This window comes from Onychomys torridus, chromosome 3 (genome assembly GCF_903995425.1).
Source record: "Onychomys torridus chromosome 3, mOncTor1.1, whole genome shotgun sequence".
NCBI lineage: Eukaryota > Metazoa > Chordata > Mammalia > Rodentia > Cricetidae > Onychomys > Onychomys torridus.
The window spans coordinates 157,845,836-157,861,319 of record NC_050445.1 but is presented as its reverse complement, the minus strand read 5'-3'; the positions used below and the strand labels follow the sequence as shown (position 1 = coordinate 157,861,319).

Genomic DNA, 15,484 nt, shown 5'->3' with positions numbered 1-15,484 from the left:
GAAATGTCTGTCAGATACTCTAGGCCTGTAGCAAATTTGAATGCACCAATGATGCTAAGAAACATTAGGTGACTGTCCAGGCTGCCAGCTGTTCAATGTGGTCACACGAGGACCTGTGGCCCCACATCCCCCCGATTCCATCTTCCTGAGGCAATAACTAAGCAGTTCTGGTCAAGGCATGGTCCTGCCCATCACGGACCCATTGTTGTCTAGGATTCATTTTTCTCTTGCAAAGTTCTGACATGTCCTCAGGGCTGTGGGATCTCTTCCTGGGAGACCATTCCTCCTCTGGCTGGCACTATAACCATTCTGACCAGAGTGAAGATATTGTAAATGGAAACATTGTGTTCCTCCCTTCAGCTATCAGACTACTCAAACAAAGGTCTCCAGGGAACGGAATTTCATCAAGGGTTCGTAGTGGGGAAAGGAAAAGGCTAACATCTAGCTCTCTAACCACAAGGTTGTATTTGTCTCCATAGCTCAGCGGTTCTCAACCAGTGGGCTATAATACCTCTTTGGAGGTCACCTAAGACTACTGGAAAAAACAGATATCTACATTACAATTCATAACAGTAGCAAAATTACAATTATGGAGTAGCAATATAAATTATCTTATGGTTGGGGGTCACCACAACATGAGGAACTATGATAAAAGGTTGTAGCATTAGAAAGGTCTCCATAATGAGGCTTAGAGCTTGTGGTCCTTTAGGATCAGAGATGATGAGCCCCATTTAGGAATGGGTAAAAGAAGGGGTGTAGGACATACTCCACAGTCTGCTGTTGACTCTCTGCTTCTGTGTTGAGTGTCTCTAGTCTACCCATGTCTACAGTTCTCAGAGCAGAGACAAGGGGTGCACCCCTAGGTCTCCTGGGCCTACCTGGCACCATGGCAACACTTTCTATATTACCCACTTTTACACATGGCATTTCCTGACCTGTTACCAGAACAATATACATCAGGAGGGGCCAAGGAGTTTTCCAGGAGTACAGGGTTGACCACTCCTTTTTCCTATTTAAACCTTTATAGTAAAGGTAGCTTTGTGCTATCATTATTGAGACAAGGTCTCACTGTGGTTGACCTTGAACCCAGAGATCCTCCTGAATCCTGGACGTTACTTACTGATGTGCTGATAGTTCGGTGTGGTAGTGCAGGTGTAATTCCACCACCTCAGAGGCAGAAATAGAGCAAGAGTTTAAGGCTATCCTGGGCTACGTAGTGAGTTCAGGAACAACCTGTACAGTATAACGAAGAGCATGTCTCAAACAAAAAGCAGAATTTGGGAATGTGCCTCACATCTGTAATTCCAACACTTAGGAAGCTAAGGCAGGAGAATTGCCATGAGTTTGAGCCCAACTTTTGCTACATAATGAATTCCAGGCCAGCCTGGGTTATAGAAAAAGATGCCATCTCAAAAATCAAACCAAACAAAACCAAAACTTTAAGGGTTATTTTGGCTCACAGTTCAAGGGTACAAACCATCACAGCAGGGGAGTCATGGTGGCAAGAACTTGGAGCAGCTAGTCACATTGTATCTAGTCAGGAAGCAAAGAGCACCCCCAAAATCATAACCAGGCATGGTGGTACATGCCTTAAATCCCAGCACTTGGGAGGCAGAGACAGACAAATCTCTGAGTTTGAGGGCAGCCTTGTATACACATGTTGTCCAGACCAGCCAGAGCTATACAGTGAGATCCTGTATATTTTTAAAATGTCTATATGAGTACATGTGTGATTTGTAGGCCAGAGGAGGGCATCCAACTCCTCCAAGCAGGAGTTACTATGTTTGCAGGTGCCCAGCTTGTTAAATGGGTGCTTTAATCTAAACTTTGGTTCTCATGATTTATCACCAAGTGCTATTAACCACTAAGCCATCTCTCTAGACCCCATTTAATAGAACTCATGGTTTGATCTGCTGGTATGTCCTTCATGGTTTTCATTTATATTCAAAAGTGATATTGGTGCACTGCTTTTTACACAATATTTACGGCCTTGAGTAAATCAGAGTGTTCTTTTCTCTCTGCTTTTAGAAAGATTATCTGTGCCTTGATGGTTAGCTATGCCCTACCAACAAAACATACCAGTTAGTATACATCAGTTAATCTTTGACTTCCTTTCATGGTTTGATCACAAAAACAGGCATTTGATTGTTCTTTATATCAGGTTCTGTTCTAGTTACTAAGAACACAGCAGTAGCAATGTAGGAAGCCAGTCACATGATTACAAACAACAGAAGCAAGAGCTGAAGGGGACATAGAGAGTGAGTGGGATGAGTTGCCTTCTCAGGTAAGAAATGGTCTCTGAGGTTTCTTTTATACAGACATGAAGAAAGCTGACCCCAGGATGACCAGTACAGGTGTTGTGGAAAGAGCACCCAGGACAGAGTGCTATGGTGAAAGAGCCTGTTCTGATTAAATATGAACTGTTAACTAAGAACAAAGCAACCATCTGTCAGATTAGCATGACATTGGGAGGCAGTTTAAAGAGCTCAGATTGTTCCTCTGAAAGAGCAGAGTATCTGGGTCATTGTTTTTGGGGGGTTGGGGTGGGGAGTATATTCCTTTTGAGATAGCTAATGTCCTAAGAAGCCTTGGCTGTCCTGAAACTCACTATGTAACCCAAACTGGCTTTGAACTCATGGCAATCCTCCTGCCTCTGCCTCCTCAGTCCTGGGATTATAGATTTAGTTAGCATAAGGCCCAGCTTCCACTTAATTCCTCAACAGAGGATCATGTCACACTCTCAAATCCTAATGCTTTGATTCTGTGATCTCTAACACACACACACACACACACACACACACACACAGAGAGAGAGAGAGAGAGAGAGAGAGAGAGAGAGAGAGAGAGGGAGAGAGAGAGAGAGATGATACCCCTATATTCTCTAGAAGGATCTGTGGTGATATATTGCTTGTACTCTTAATAAAATTTGCCTGAAGATCAGAGGACAGAACAAGCCACTAGATTAAACATAAAGGCCATCCAGTGGTGGCACACACCTTTAATCCCAGTACTTGGGAATCACATGCCTTTAATCCCAGTGTTGAAACAGGAAGTGATATGGCTAGGCAGAGAAAGGCATATAAGATGTGAGGAAACAGGAACTCCAGAAGCCTTTCAGCTGAGGACTCAGGCATTCAATCTGAGGATTTGTGGAGACAGGATCTTCTCTTTTTGGCTAAGGAACTGTCAGAGGTGAGAAGTGGCTGTGGCTTGTTTCCTCTGATCTTTCAGCACTTACCCCAATATCTGGCTCCGAGATTTTATTATAAGACCATTTAGGATTCATGCAACAAAGGATCCAGAGGATACTTTCTTCAAAGGCTTTTAAAAACAAAGATGATTATTGGGACTGGAGATATGGCTCAGTAGTTGGGAGCATTGGTTGCTCTTGCAAGGACCTGGGTTCAGTTCTACATCTACATAGTGAGTTTTAGGACAGCAAGGTCTATGTAGAGAGACCCTGTCGCAAAAACAAAACAAACAAAAACCAGGGGCTGGAGAGATGGCTTAGAGGTTAAGAGCACTGACTGCTCTTCCAGAGGTCCTGAGTTCAATTCCCAGCAACCACATGGTGGCTCACAACCATCTGTAATGAGATCTGGCACCCTCTTCTGTATACATGATAAATAAATCTTAAAAACAACCCCCCCCCAAAAAAAAAAAAAAAAACTGGCACAAGAAAACAGTAACTTCAGCTAGCCCTGGTAGTATAGACCTGTACTCCTAGTTACTCAGGAGATATAGAAAATGGCAAATTCAAGGCCTGCTTGGGCTCAGTGAGATCAGTGCAAGTTAGAGAGACACTGTCTAAAAAAGTAAAAGGACTGTGGATATAGGTCAGAGGTAGAGTCTTTGTCTAGGAAGCACATGGCTCTGGATTCAATTGTAACACACACACACACAAACCCACAAAATCCTCTAACTTCATGAAATGTCCATGCTGGCATGCAAGATTAGGGTCCCCCCCCCCAGTATTATATATATTTAATGTTAGCAAGGTTAGAGGTGGCCAATGAAAGGACTTCTATGATGAGGCACTGGCTAATGTTGCAAGATGCTATGGGTTCCCAATGTTGAAACACAAGGCATCCAGTGAGCAGACAGCATTAGGAACTTGGCTCCATGCCAATGACAAGATAGCAGTTTCTACACAGGCAGCAAGACCTATACAGCAGCAGCTTTCACAAGATTGTTCCCAAACTTTCCCTTTATGTTCCATTCAGTGCTACATATCAGTTCCTCACATTTGTCACAATCTTTTACATGCCTGTCCACATCTTCAGGATGACATTATTTTTCTGTTCTTTTTGATCCTTTCCTTCTCCCGGTTCTTGAATTCTGTGTGCCAATTCCCTGATCAAATCACTCATTCCTGTAATATCTGTAGGTCTCATTTCCATGGCTACATCCCTTTGACTTACCTTACTAGTAGTAGGAGAGAAATAGATCCTTAGTGCCAGGAATCTGGATTTGTTCAGATATCACTCAATGAAAGGTCTTAATGTCCCCACTGCTGTGGTAAATGACCGCCCATGGTAAAAGTTCACTTCTCAGATGTAGTTAGTCACTTAGTAACTTGCTTGACAATATCTAGTCAGAAGGTTATCAATGAAATCAAGATGCCAGAATATTCTTAGTATACAGAGAATGGCATGCCAAGACTACAGGGAAGAGACATAAGTTAATTTATTATGTCTAACCTAGCCCTATAGTCTCTGGAAGGATCCAGAGGATACTCTCTTTAAAGGCTTTTAAAAACAAAGATCATTGTTGGAACTGGAGAGATGGCTCAGCACTGAGAGCACTAGCTGCTCTTGCATAGGACTTGGGTTCAGTTCCCAGTACCTACATGGTGGCTCCCGACTATCTTTTAACTCCAGTTCCTGATCTGATGCCCTCTTCTGGCCTCCAGAGGCACCCGGTGTGTGTGTGTGTGTGTGTGTGTGTGTGTGTGTGTGTGTGTGTGTGTGTGCGCACGCACATACACACATACACACACACACAGTATGTATACATATATGCAAACATTTATAAAAATAAAATACTATTTTTAAAAGACCCCAATGGCTGTTGTAGTAAAAGATGTTCACTATGAAATTGGCTCCTTAAATTCAATTGAGTGGTGGAGAAGGCAGAGCAGTGGGAGATAAGGACCAAACCCCCATAAACAAGAACACTATTCTACTGACAGATTTTTATAACATTTGGTAATAAATGACTATCACAGAAAATGTTACAACAACAACAAAGTTCAATAATGTCTAGGCTTAACCACTAAGTTGTAACTTTTGTAGCTAGGGCTGGAGATCCTGAACTTTGAAACAGAGGAGAGCTTGATTACAAAGGAAATGATGGGTCAGAATGCTCTGGATGTTGTTCTCAGAGGACTCTTCAGAAATTTAAGACTTTGAACAACAATGAGATTCAAGAGTTGGATGCAAATGATGATACAAATGTTAGAAATAACAAATTCAAGTAAAATGGAGAAAACATCACTGAGTTACTGATGTAGTAGAAGTATATTGATTAAAATACAACGATACAGGTCTACATGTTAGTCAGATCTGAAAGAGTGGCTGGAGATAAGGTTAAAAAGAGGTTAAGAGGAAGAGCACTAGTTGCTCGGGCAGAGGACTGGGCTTCGATTTCCAACACCCACATTATGGTGCAAATGCTTGCAACTCTATCCAGTTCCAAGGGATCTGAAACCCTCTTCTGACCTCTGAGGACACCAAACACATACATAGTGCACATGTATAAATGTGGGCAAAACATAAAATGAATAAACCTAATAAAATTAAAGAAGAAAAACATCAGAAGAAATACTTTCAGGTGAAGAGAATGAGAAAGAATCAATAATTCAAGAAATGTACCTCACTATCAAGACAAGGAAATTAAGAATACGAGGAAAATAGGGTAAGATAATTTGAACATGGTTCAGGATGACAAACTCTCACAATAGCTAGAATTCTATGGATAGTGAAGACTTGTCACAGCAAAGGTAAAGAGAAATTAGAATGTGTGACATTCTGGAAGAAGAAAAGTGGTTCAGATGATTACTATTTCCTATCTACTCTGTTTCTTAAAAATACTTTCAGAAGCTGGGTGGTGGTGGCGCACGCCTGTAATCCCAGCACTCAGGAGGCAGAGGCAGGGCTGATCTTTGTGAGTTGAAGGCCAGCCTGGTCTACAGAGTCAGATCCAGGAAAGGCGTAAAGCTACACAGAGAAACCCTGTCTTGAAAAACAAAACAAAAATTTTAAAAAATATTTTCAGAAACTTTTGATACAAATTTACATGGTACCACTTAAGGAGGCTAGACACTGACCTAAACTGAAATGTCCCATATATCTCTGCCTTTAAGGTTATGTTGATCTGGGCTGGAGAGATGGCTCACAGGATAAGAATACTGGCTGTTCTAGAGGTCCGGAGTTCAATTCCCAGCACACATATGGTGGCTCACAACCATCTGTAATAAGATCTGGCTCCCTCTTCTGGCCTGCAGGGATACATGCAGACAGAACACTATACACAATAAATAAATAAATCTTTAAAAAAAAAGATTATGTTGATCTGTGAAAGGGCTGCAATAATCAAGGTAAAAAGAGGGGTGAGGATGTTTCAGTAGCAAAGTGCTTACCCAGCATACACAAGATGCACAAGGTCTGAATTCCATTCCAAACTGCACGCCACACACACACACACACACACACACACACACACACACACAAACCCAAACAAAACAAAAACAACATACACAAAACCTCGAAGAGCTTTATTGTATATTTGTTTAATTATATCATGAACATTAGTACAGTATCTACCTTAAAAATTCTAGTCAGATAAAAAAATGACATGATGTTTGAAGATCACTAAACTGCAATTTTAAAGCTTTTTATTTATCAAGAATGAAAACAGAAAACAGTGAAAACTAGTTAAAAAGGTAACACAGTCAAAGCATATGATGTTCTGTAGCTGCAGGTAGAGCTTACATTCAATCTGATGCAGCATTCTTAGTACCATCTAAACAGTTCTTTTCTCAGTCACATGTTCTATTGATGCTACGAGTCTGGAAGAGACTGGCTATGGGTAACACTTCTGGTCTTCAGCTGTGACTGTGCAATGTCAGCAAGTGCACTTTGGATCTTCTCCAGAAGCATATCTCCCCGATAAACAACATCCTCCAGACATGTAGCAGCTTCATGGTTTTCTTCTTCTAGCTTATATAAGCTAGCAGCCTTTAAGACATGAATTTTAATATACTAAGAAATGCAATGGCTAGAAACTAAAGTACAAGTATTTATTTTTAAAATCAGAATGATTTTCCAATCATTGTGTTTTATCTTTTAGTATTCTAAATATCAACTTAATTTTTTCTGAGTTATTAGAAGACTAATTTTCTGTCAGAATATATAGGTGTATGTGTCCTGTGTGTAAAATGCTTATAGACATTGTTTGGTCCACAAACAGAATGCCATTCTCCAGTCACTCTTCTAGTCAAACAAAGTCAAGGGCATTAAGGAGACTTTTGCCTTAGATGAAACCGCTCAATGTCGATACTGCTTTGAACACACATGATCAGATCTTTTAAGTCAAAATTGGACAATTATTCAGCAGAATTTCCCAGAGGCTTGCTAGTTCATAATTAATAAAGTATTTGATATGCGAGACCCTGGATTTGACCACAAAAAACAAACAAACAAACAAACAAACAAAAAACCCAACAACCAACCAAAACCCAAAATACCTCCCATTTAAAATTTAACCTTAAATTGAATGTCATAACCTCTTTTAATTCAAAGTTCTCTACCACTAGTCATTTTATCACAAGAAAAGAGTTTTCACCTGTAAAGCAGCTGTAGACTCTTCACTGGGTAAGGAATCTATCAAAACATCAATATCTTTTGCTGTTCGTGCAATCAATGCTGCAAAAAGCTGGGCATACTCTGAAGAAAAACATTAAGTTAAATTATCAAAGTCTTACATTTTTATAAGCAGAAATTATAAAATTAATAAAACTAGAAAAGCTCAGCTGACTTTCCAATACAGTAATTCTAATGGTAAAGCATAATTTTAGTATATCAATACTATTTATATACTAAATATTAATTCAAATTGGGAATTAGCATTAATATGTCATTTTATTTCCTAGGACATTTTGGTACCTTGAACAAAGGAATCCATAAATGAGACACTTTTCTTACTAAGGTCATACAAGCAAAACTCGGCTCAACTCATATAAGCTTTCTTCTAAGGGAGTAACAACCTTTTTTTTATTGGACATGAACAGAATTGTGAAGCATAATGAATTGAGTTGATGAATTCACTCCTTGGCCATCTCTCATATAGCTTTGCACATAAGAACACTTGCTACCTATACTGATATTTTATTTGTATTGAAATGTGATTTTATTTGTATGTTAATAAAGTTGCCTTGAGGTCAGAGCAAGCCAGAGTAGAAGCTGGGCCGTAGTGGTGCACGCTTTTAATCCCAGCACTTGGGAGGCAGAGCTAGGTAGACCTCTGTGTGTTCAAGGACACAGTCAGCATGGCAGATACACGCCTTTAATCTCAATACCAACCATAGAAGACCTGGAGGTCTGTACAAACAGGCAGTGACGAGGAGGTCACGTGGCTAGGTTTACAACCAATGAGAAAACAGAACAGAAAGTCTATAAAAAAGATAGAACACACAGAAGTAGGTCTCTTGCAGAGAGGAAGGACAGCAGAAGCAGTGAAGGGTAAGGTTTTCCACTCTTGCTCTGACCTCGTGGTTTTTAACTCTGCAATTGGCTCTGTGTTTCTTATTTAACAAGACGGTTACATCTACAGCTACCAAGTCTAAGGACCTGAGTTTCATCCCCAGAACCCACATGGTGGAAGGAAAGAATAGCTCCAGATCCTTTGACCTCTTGCATGCATGCTATGGCAGGCACACCCACATATACACTAAATAAATAAATGTAAAAAATAAATAAATAAAAAAGAACTATTTATGGCAAAACTTACAGTAACAGAGTCCAACCACAATCACATTTTTACAAAGAAGCTATAAATTGTAGAAGAAATGTCAGTCAAACTAAGGAGACCTCACCTTCTGTAGGATTGGCTGGTTGGTCTTTATTAATTGCTGTTTGAATGTTACTGAAAGAGGCAGGAGGACCACACTGCTGTAACACTCCAATGGCATTACAAAACTGATCTGCAAGCTTGAAAAAAATGAAAATCAAGGTTACAAAGAGTTGTCAATTTTAAGGATTTTATGAGACATGGCAATAATTTCTTCACAATAATGATCTCTAAGCAAACTCTTCACACAAAGGAAAATTTTTATATAAAATGAGCCAGTTACTACTAACAATGACAGAATTTGTACAGCTAAACATGCACTCTTATCAGCAATCTATTTATATCTAGCCTGGATTAAATGGTTTAATCATACAAAGAAACTTAAGTTTGGTATCAGTCTAGGTGAAATTAAATTTGGTATCAATCTATCTTAAAGAATTGATACATGAGAAAGCTAAAGACTCAGCCATAGTGATTGTTTTCTTCTAAGTGGTTCTGGAGGTTGAGCTCTCAAGAGAAGGCTGCTCACAAATAAAACCAGATATCCATCCCAGCAGATGCACAAATAGCAATAGAGAAACAAACACTAAATGGTTAAGAGCACTGGCTGCTTTTGCAGAGAACCTGCGTTCAATTTGCAGAATCCACAGCTCACAACTGTAACTCTTAATTCCGAAGGATTTGGCATCCTCTTCTGGTCTCTATGGGCACCAGGCACCCATGTGGTACACAGGCATAGGTGTAGCAAAAACACACACATTAAAAAAAAAAAAAAAAAAAAAAAGACTCCTTCAAATCGTAACTCAATAAACAAATCCTAAGATACCAAAGTGGTTGAACTGGTGGACAACAAATTCTATTCTTATTCTAAAAATGATAGTTGCAAGAGTCTATTCTTTCCTTCTACAGTGTGGTCCTGAGGTTCAATATTAGGGTGTTAGACTTAGTGGCAAGTGTCTCTATTTACTGAGCCACTTTGCCAGCCCCTAAATTATTGTATATGCTAACTTTATTTATGTGTATAGATGTTTTGTCTGTCTGTCTGTATGTATGTATATATGTGGACCAAAAGCATGCAGTGCCCACAGAGGCCATCAGATCCTCTGGACTGGAGTTTTAGATGTGGGTGCTGGGAGTCAAACCCAGGTCCTCTGAAAGAGCAGGCAGACTCTTAACTGCTGAGCCAGTCTCCAACTCCATATGCTAATATTTAAAACCAAAACCAAACAAGCAAAAAAACAAGATTAGGTAAATGTTAAACATGAGGACTGGAATTTGGATTTCTGCACCCACATCAGAGACCCTTCAGTCACAATAGTCATCTGGTCTATCTGAAAACATGAGCTTTTGGTTTAATGAGAGACCTTACTCAGAAAGAGAGAGAGAGAGAGAATGAGACAAGAAGTTATTCTCAGACAACAATGGCCTCTACATAAGCATGCAGAGGTAAATGCACCTGTACACACCCACACATGCTTAAGCCTCCCCCACCCCCCACTCCCACACAGAGTTCATTTGGTAGAGTGTTTGCTTAGCATATATGAAGCCTTGGGTTTGAGCCACAGCACTGCTTAAACTGCACATGGCAGTACACACCTGTAATCCCAGCACTTGGTGGAAGGATGAGAATTTCAAGGATATCCTCAGAGTCATAAGTGTTTGAGGACAACCTGCGCTACATGAGAGCCTGTCTTGACCAGTGGTGGCACACACCTTTAATCCCAGCACTCAGAAGGCAAGGCAGGTAGATATCTGAGTTCGAGGCCAGCCTAGTCTACAGATCAAATTATAGGATAGCCAGGACTATACATGGGGAAACCCTGTCTCCAAAAACAAAAACAAACACAGAAACAAAAAAACCAAAACAAACTAGAGTAATCTTTCTTTTCTTAGTAAGTATTGAGATATATATGTCAGTACTTATTTCAAGCAAAAATAAATACTATTAAAAGGCAGTAGTTGTGGGATTGATTAAATCTGACTAGCAAATATATCTACTATGTTCCCAAGGTTAACAACAAAAAAAAAAAGTAATGTAGAAAGCACATTGTAGTGGGTAGCCATCCCAGCATTGGCCTGGAAGTTCCAACCCCCATTGAGGCTTCGGTAATGGTCACGCCCACAAGGCGGGGTGGAGGAGGAAGCGGAAGACCCAAGATCCAGAGAACACCGCCAGACTGCGCCATACCTTTGCCAGACCCTACAACCTATTCCTTCATTTGTAAGTTACCCCACAAAATAAACCTCCCTTTTAACTACGTGGAGTGGCCTTAATAATTTCACCAATAGCACATGATTTCTTTTCTGTGAACAGAGCAGTTGCCAAGTTTAAAGAAACAGTTGGAAGCCGGGTGGTGGTGGCGCATGTCTTTAATCCCAGCACTCGGGAGGCAGAGCCAGGAGAACTCACTCTGTGAGTTCGAGGCCAGCCTGGGCTACCAAGTGAGTTCCAGGAAAAAGGCGCAAAGCTACACAGAGAAACCCTGCCTTGAAAGAAAAAAAAAAAAAAAAGAAACAGTGGGAGTGTTAAGGATATAACTCAGTTGGTAGATTACTTGCCTAGAATACATGAAGCCTTGAATTGGATCCCCAGCACTGAACAAAAACCTAGGAGTAATATCACATACATGTAATTCTGGTACTCAGAAGGCAAGGAGAAGAGAAGTTCAAGGTCATCCTTAACTATATAGGAAATTCCAGGCCATGGTGGATGGACTACATGAAAAAAAATTCTGTAAATTGCCAGAAATCTAATTTTTCAAGACTCAAATTATAATCTTGTTACTCAAAATATTTGTTGTTGGGGCATGGTTGTGCACACCTTTCATCCTAGCACTTGGGAAGCAGAGGCAGGCGGATTTCTGTGAGTTTGAGGATAGCCTGGTCTATGTGGAGAGTTCTAGTTCAGCCAGAGTTACATAAGATGACTGACTCTATCTCAAAAAAAAAAAAAAAAAGCAAAACCAAAAAACAATGTATTCAAGAAATTTGAAAAGACAAGTTCGTACCATCTGCAAACTAAACACATGTATACCCCTCACCCAACTTCTTACTAGTCCTGATCCCCGAAACTTCAATTACTATTTCCAATCAGGAAACAGCATTTCTATTGTTTTGCTGTCATTATTTCAATGGCAAAAATTTGGGTTATCATTGAAAATCTAACCTGGGTGGCTATTTTTTTTTTTTTTCATTTTTAAGTTGCAGCATTCCATTTTGTAGCACTGTCATAAAACACAGAAAAATATAACTTATTCAGTACAGTAGGTACGTGTTCTGTCCTGCAAATGCTTTCAAGACCCATTGTTCATCTGTTCAAAAAAATATTTATTGAAAAACCAACCCCATGACAAGTTCTGTATATAAATATTATAGAAATGAACATGACATAGCTTCTGTACTCACGAGTTTCCAGATGGTAGAACAAATGTTAATATTGCTCTATGTTCCAATCTTTAGCACTTAAGAGCTGAAAACAATGTACTCTAACTTCCTAGTCATGTGTGGGGTTTCATCATCTAAAAGTCTCTTGAGTTTATGGCATCTTTCTAAGCTCCTTGAAGAGTAGCTTTTTGTAAACACATTTCCTATAGACACAGTAAGCATCCATGTTAGCTAAATTATCAGTATTCCTAAGATGAGTCAAAACCATATGGTATTTTTACTATCCTAACTACAGGACCTACACAAATATGCTATTTTTTCCCCCTGAGATAAGCTCCTACACTGCATTATTAAGATTTGTAAAACCTCAAGGGAGTATTTTCTTGGGAGAGGTTGGCTGGCAGCCCACAGAAATCTTTGCAAAGCAGAATTTAGCTTAGTGAATACATCAACATTTAAGGCATAGTACCTCAACTTAAAAATTATTTACACAGAGTAGGCAGTTTTCCCACAAGTAGATTCACAATCTCAAAGTACTCTCAAAGTGATTATTGCCAAATAGCCAAGTTATGACCTCCTATAAGAAAAACACTGGCCAGGGACCAGGTATTCTTTTCAGTAGGTAGACACTCTGGAGGCACTTTTCCTAGAACATCAAGCTACAACAACCAGAATGACACTGAGATTTTTAACTACCAATGGAAAACTGTTGCACCTTTTAAAAAAATTATTTAGTTTTTATTTTCGTACATTGGTGTTTTGCCATGGGTGCTGGGTCTCAGGAACTGGAGTTACAGACATTTGTGAGCTGCCATGTAGGTGCTGGGAATTGAACTAGGGTCCTCTGGAAGAGCAGTCAGTGCTCTTAACCACTAAGCCATCTCTCCAGCCCCTCACTGTTGCACTCTTAATGGAAATAAGCAGAAGTATTTTTTTATTTTTGGTTTTTTTGGAGTCAGGGTCTCTTTCTGCATAGCTCTGGCTGTCCTGGAACTCACCATTCTTGCTTGGCTCAGAAGTATTGTTTAGCTTGTGTGTAGTTACCATTTATGTATAGTAAGCAAGAATAACGGCCAGAAGGGACAAAGCTAGTACAACTCGCAGTTTTCAGGAGCTTCTGTTGTAGATTTTGATTCCCAAATTGTTGGGCAACCTGGTCTCCACAGTGATTTCCAGGGCTGCCAGTGTTACACAGTGAGACCCTGTCTCAAAACAAAACAAAAATTGCTGGTGTGTACAGTCGTTGTCCGTGGTACTGCGATGCAAGAGCTTAATTTCTACCTGTAAGAGCCGTTCAGGGCAGATCCAAAAGCAGACTTAAAGGGAAAGCCATGGAGAACCAGATCTAGAGAGACTCCTCTAGAACATGGTACTCTTTAGACTGGTCAGAGTGGCCTACAGAAGCCAAGGCAAGCTCACATTCCAGGTACTCTTGCACCAACCGCTAACACAAACACTGTCGGGTCCCCTCCCCAGGACGGGCCGCCGGGTCCCCTCCCCAGGACGGGCCGCCGGGTCCCCTCCCCAGGACAGGCCGCCGGGTCCCCTCCCCAGGACGGGCCGCCGGGTCCCCTCCCCAGGACGGGCCGCCGGGTCCCCTCCCCAGGACGGGCCGCCGGGTCCCCTCCCCAGGACGGGCCGCCGTCTCCTCAGACGCCGCCCGCGGCCTCCCTGAGGCCCGGCCGCCCGGGAGCGCCCTCCGGCGTCCTCACCGCGCCCCCACTGCAGCGCGCCCCTCTGCGCGTCTCCTGTCAGGAGGGAAAGGCCGACTGAGGAAGGGGAGGCCTCACCGAGTTCACCGCGTCCTGCAGCTGCGTGAGCCGATCCGCCATGTTGCCCACGTACGCAGAGACGCCAAAACTCCCTTCTCGGCCGCGATTGGGCAATTTATGGCGGATATGGACCAATCACAGGGCTCCGTTCCTGAGGGGCGTGGCTGAGGACGCGCGCTGCCGGGAGGGGCGGGGCTGATGGCCGGGGCGGACCGGGCCAGGGAGGCGGATCCCCGCGCGCCGGGCGCCCAGGAGCCCAGCAGTCTTTGAGGCGGTCCTGGCCGCCCTGGAATGCGCTTTGTTTGTGCGCGGTGTTTGTTTTCTGCATTATCTGGAATCCTTGTTTTCTTTCACTTTTACTTTCCAGGCGGACCATAAAACACACACACGGCAAGCCGGTCACAAAAGCTTGGGGTCCCAACGTTTAAATCCAACAGATTAACATTCGCCAGGAAACCAAAATGGCTAAAAGAGGGTGTCTTGTTCGTCTGGGGCAGGAGGTGCTTAGCCATTCGTGCTTTAATTCTGAGTAGGGAGCGGTGCCTTTTGGAGAAGCTGACACGCCAGAAATGGAAAGCGAGGGAAACTAGGCATTTAACTGCGCCTTGCTGAGGAACGAATGAAAGGAAAGGTGAAAAGGAAGGGCATTTGGAGGTAATGGTATGTAGTCGGCACAGGTAACTAATGTCTTCTGCGGAGAGGGGAGGACTCTGGCCAGAAGAGAGGGTCGCGGAAATAAGCAAGTTAGGCAGTCTCCGCCCCCTGCCCCCCGACAGTTTCTCTGTATAACAGTCCTGGCTGTCCTGAAACTCTCTGTAGACCAGGCTGGCCCTGAACTCACAGAGATCCACCTGCCTCTGCCTCCTGAGTGCTGGGATTAAAGGCGTGTGCCACCACCACCAGGCTGCAGGTTCAGTCTTAAGGAATTTAGATTTAGAATTGAGACCTACTGACAGTTTTTACATGTCAAGGGGGATGTTGTGGGTTATCTGCACACTGTGTGAAGATGTATTGCTGTGATTGGTGTAATAAAAAGCTGACCAGTCAACAGCTAGGCCAGAGAGATAGGCTGGACTTCTGAGTGGAGAGAGATCTGGGGGGGGGGGGGGGGGTGGGGGGGGGGGGGGGAGGCGGGGTTGCCAGCCAGGCGTGGAGGAAGCAGAATGAGTAACCAAGCCCTGTAAAAGAATGTAGATTAAAAGACTTGGGTTGGGGTTGGGGATTTAGCTCAGTAGGGTAGAGCGCTTGCCTAGCAAGTG

General features: G+C 42.1%; 1 protein-coding gene across 2 annotated transcripts; it reads right to left on the bottom strand.

Moving 5' to 3' along the window:
* Positions 1-6,754: 6,754 nt before the first annotated feature.
* On the bottom strand, positions 6,755-14,312 carry Med21 (mediator complex subunit 21). 2 transcript variants are annotated; one of them, XM_036181531.1, is made up of 5 exons: positions 14,244-14,304; positions 13,452-13,655; positions 9,095-9,209; positions 7,846-7,946; positions 6,755-7,238 (listed from the first exon to the last, which is right to left on the bottom strand). In XM_036181531.1, exons 2-5 carry the CDS (start codon positions 13,452-13,454, stop codon positions 7,062-7,064), a joined length of 396 nt encoding a protein of 131 aa, XP_036037424.1. In that variant the 5' UTR covers positions 13,455-13,655; positions 14,244-14,304; the 3' UTR covers positions 6,755-7,061. The 2 variants fall into 2 exon arrangements, with proteins under 2 accessions (XP_036037424.1, XP_036037423.1); XM_036181530.1 differs by lacking the exon at positions 13,452-13,655 and having other exon boundaries at positions 14,244-14,312.
* Between the last annotated feature and the right edge of the window lie 1,172 nt (positions 14,313-15,484).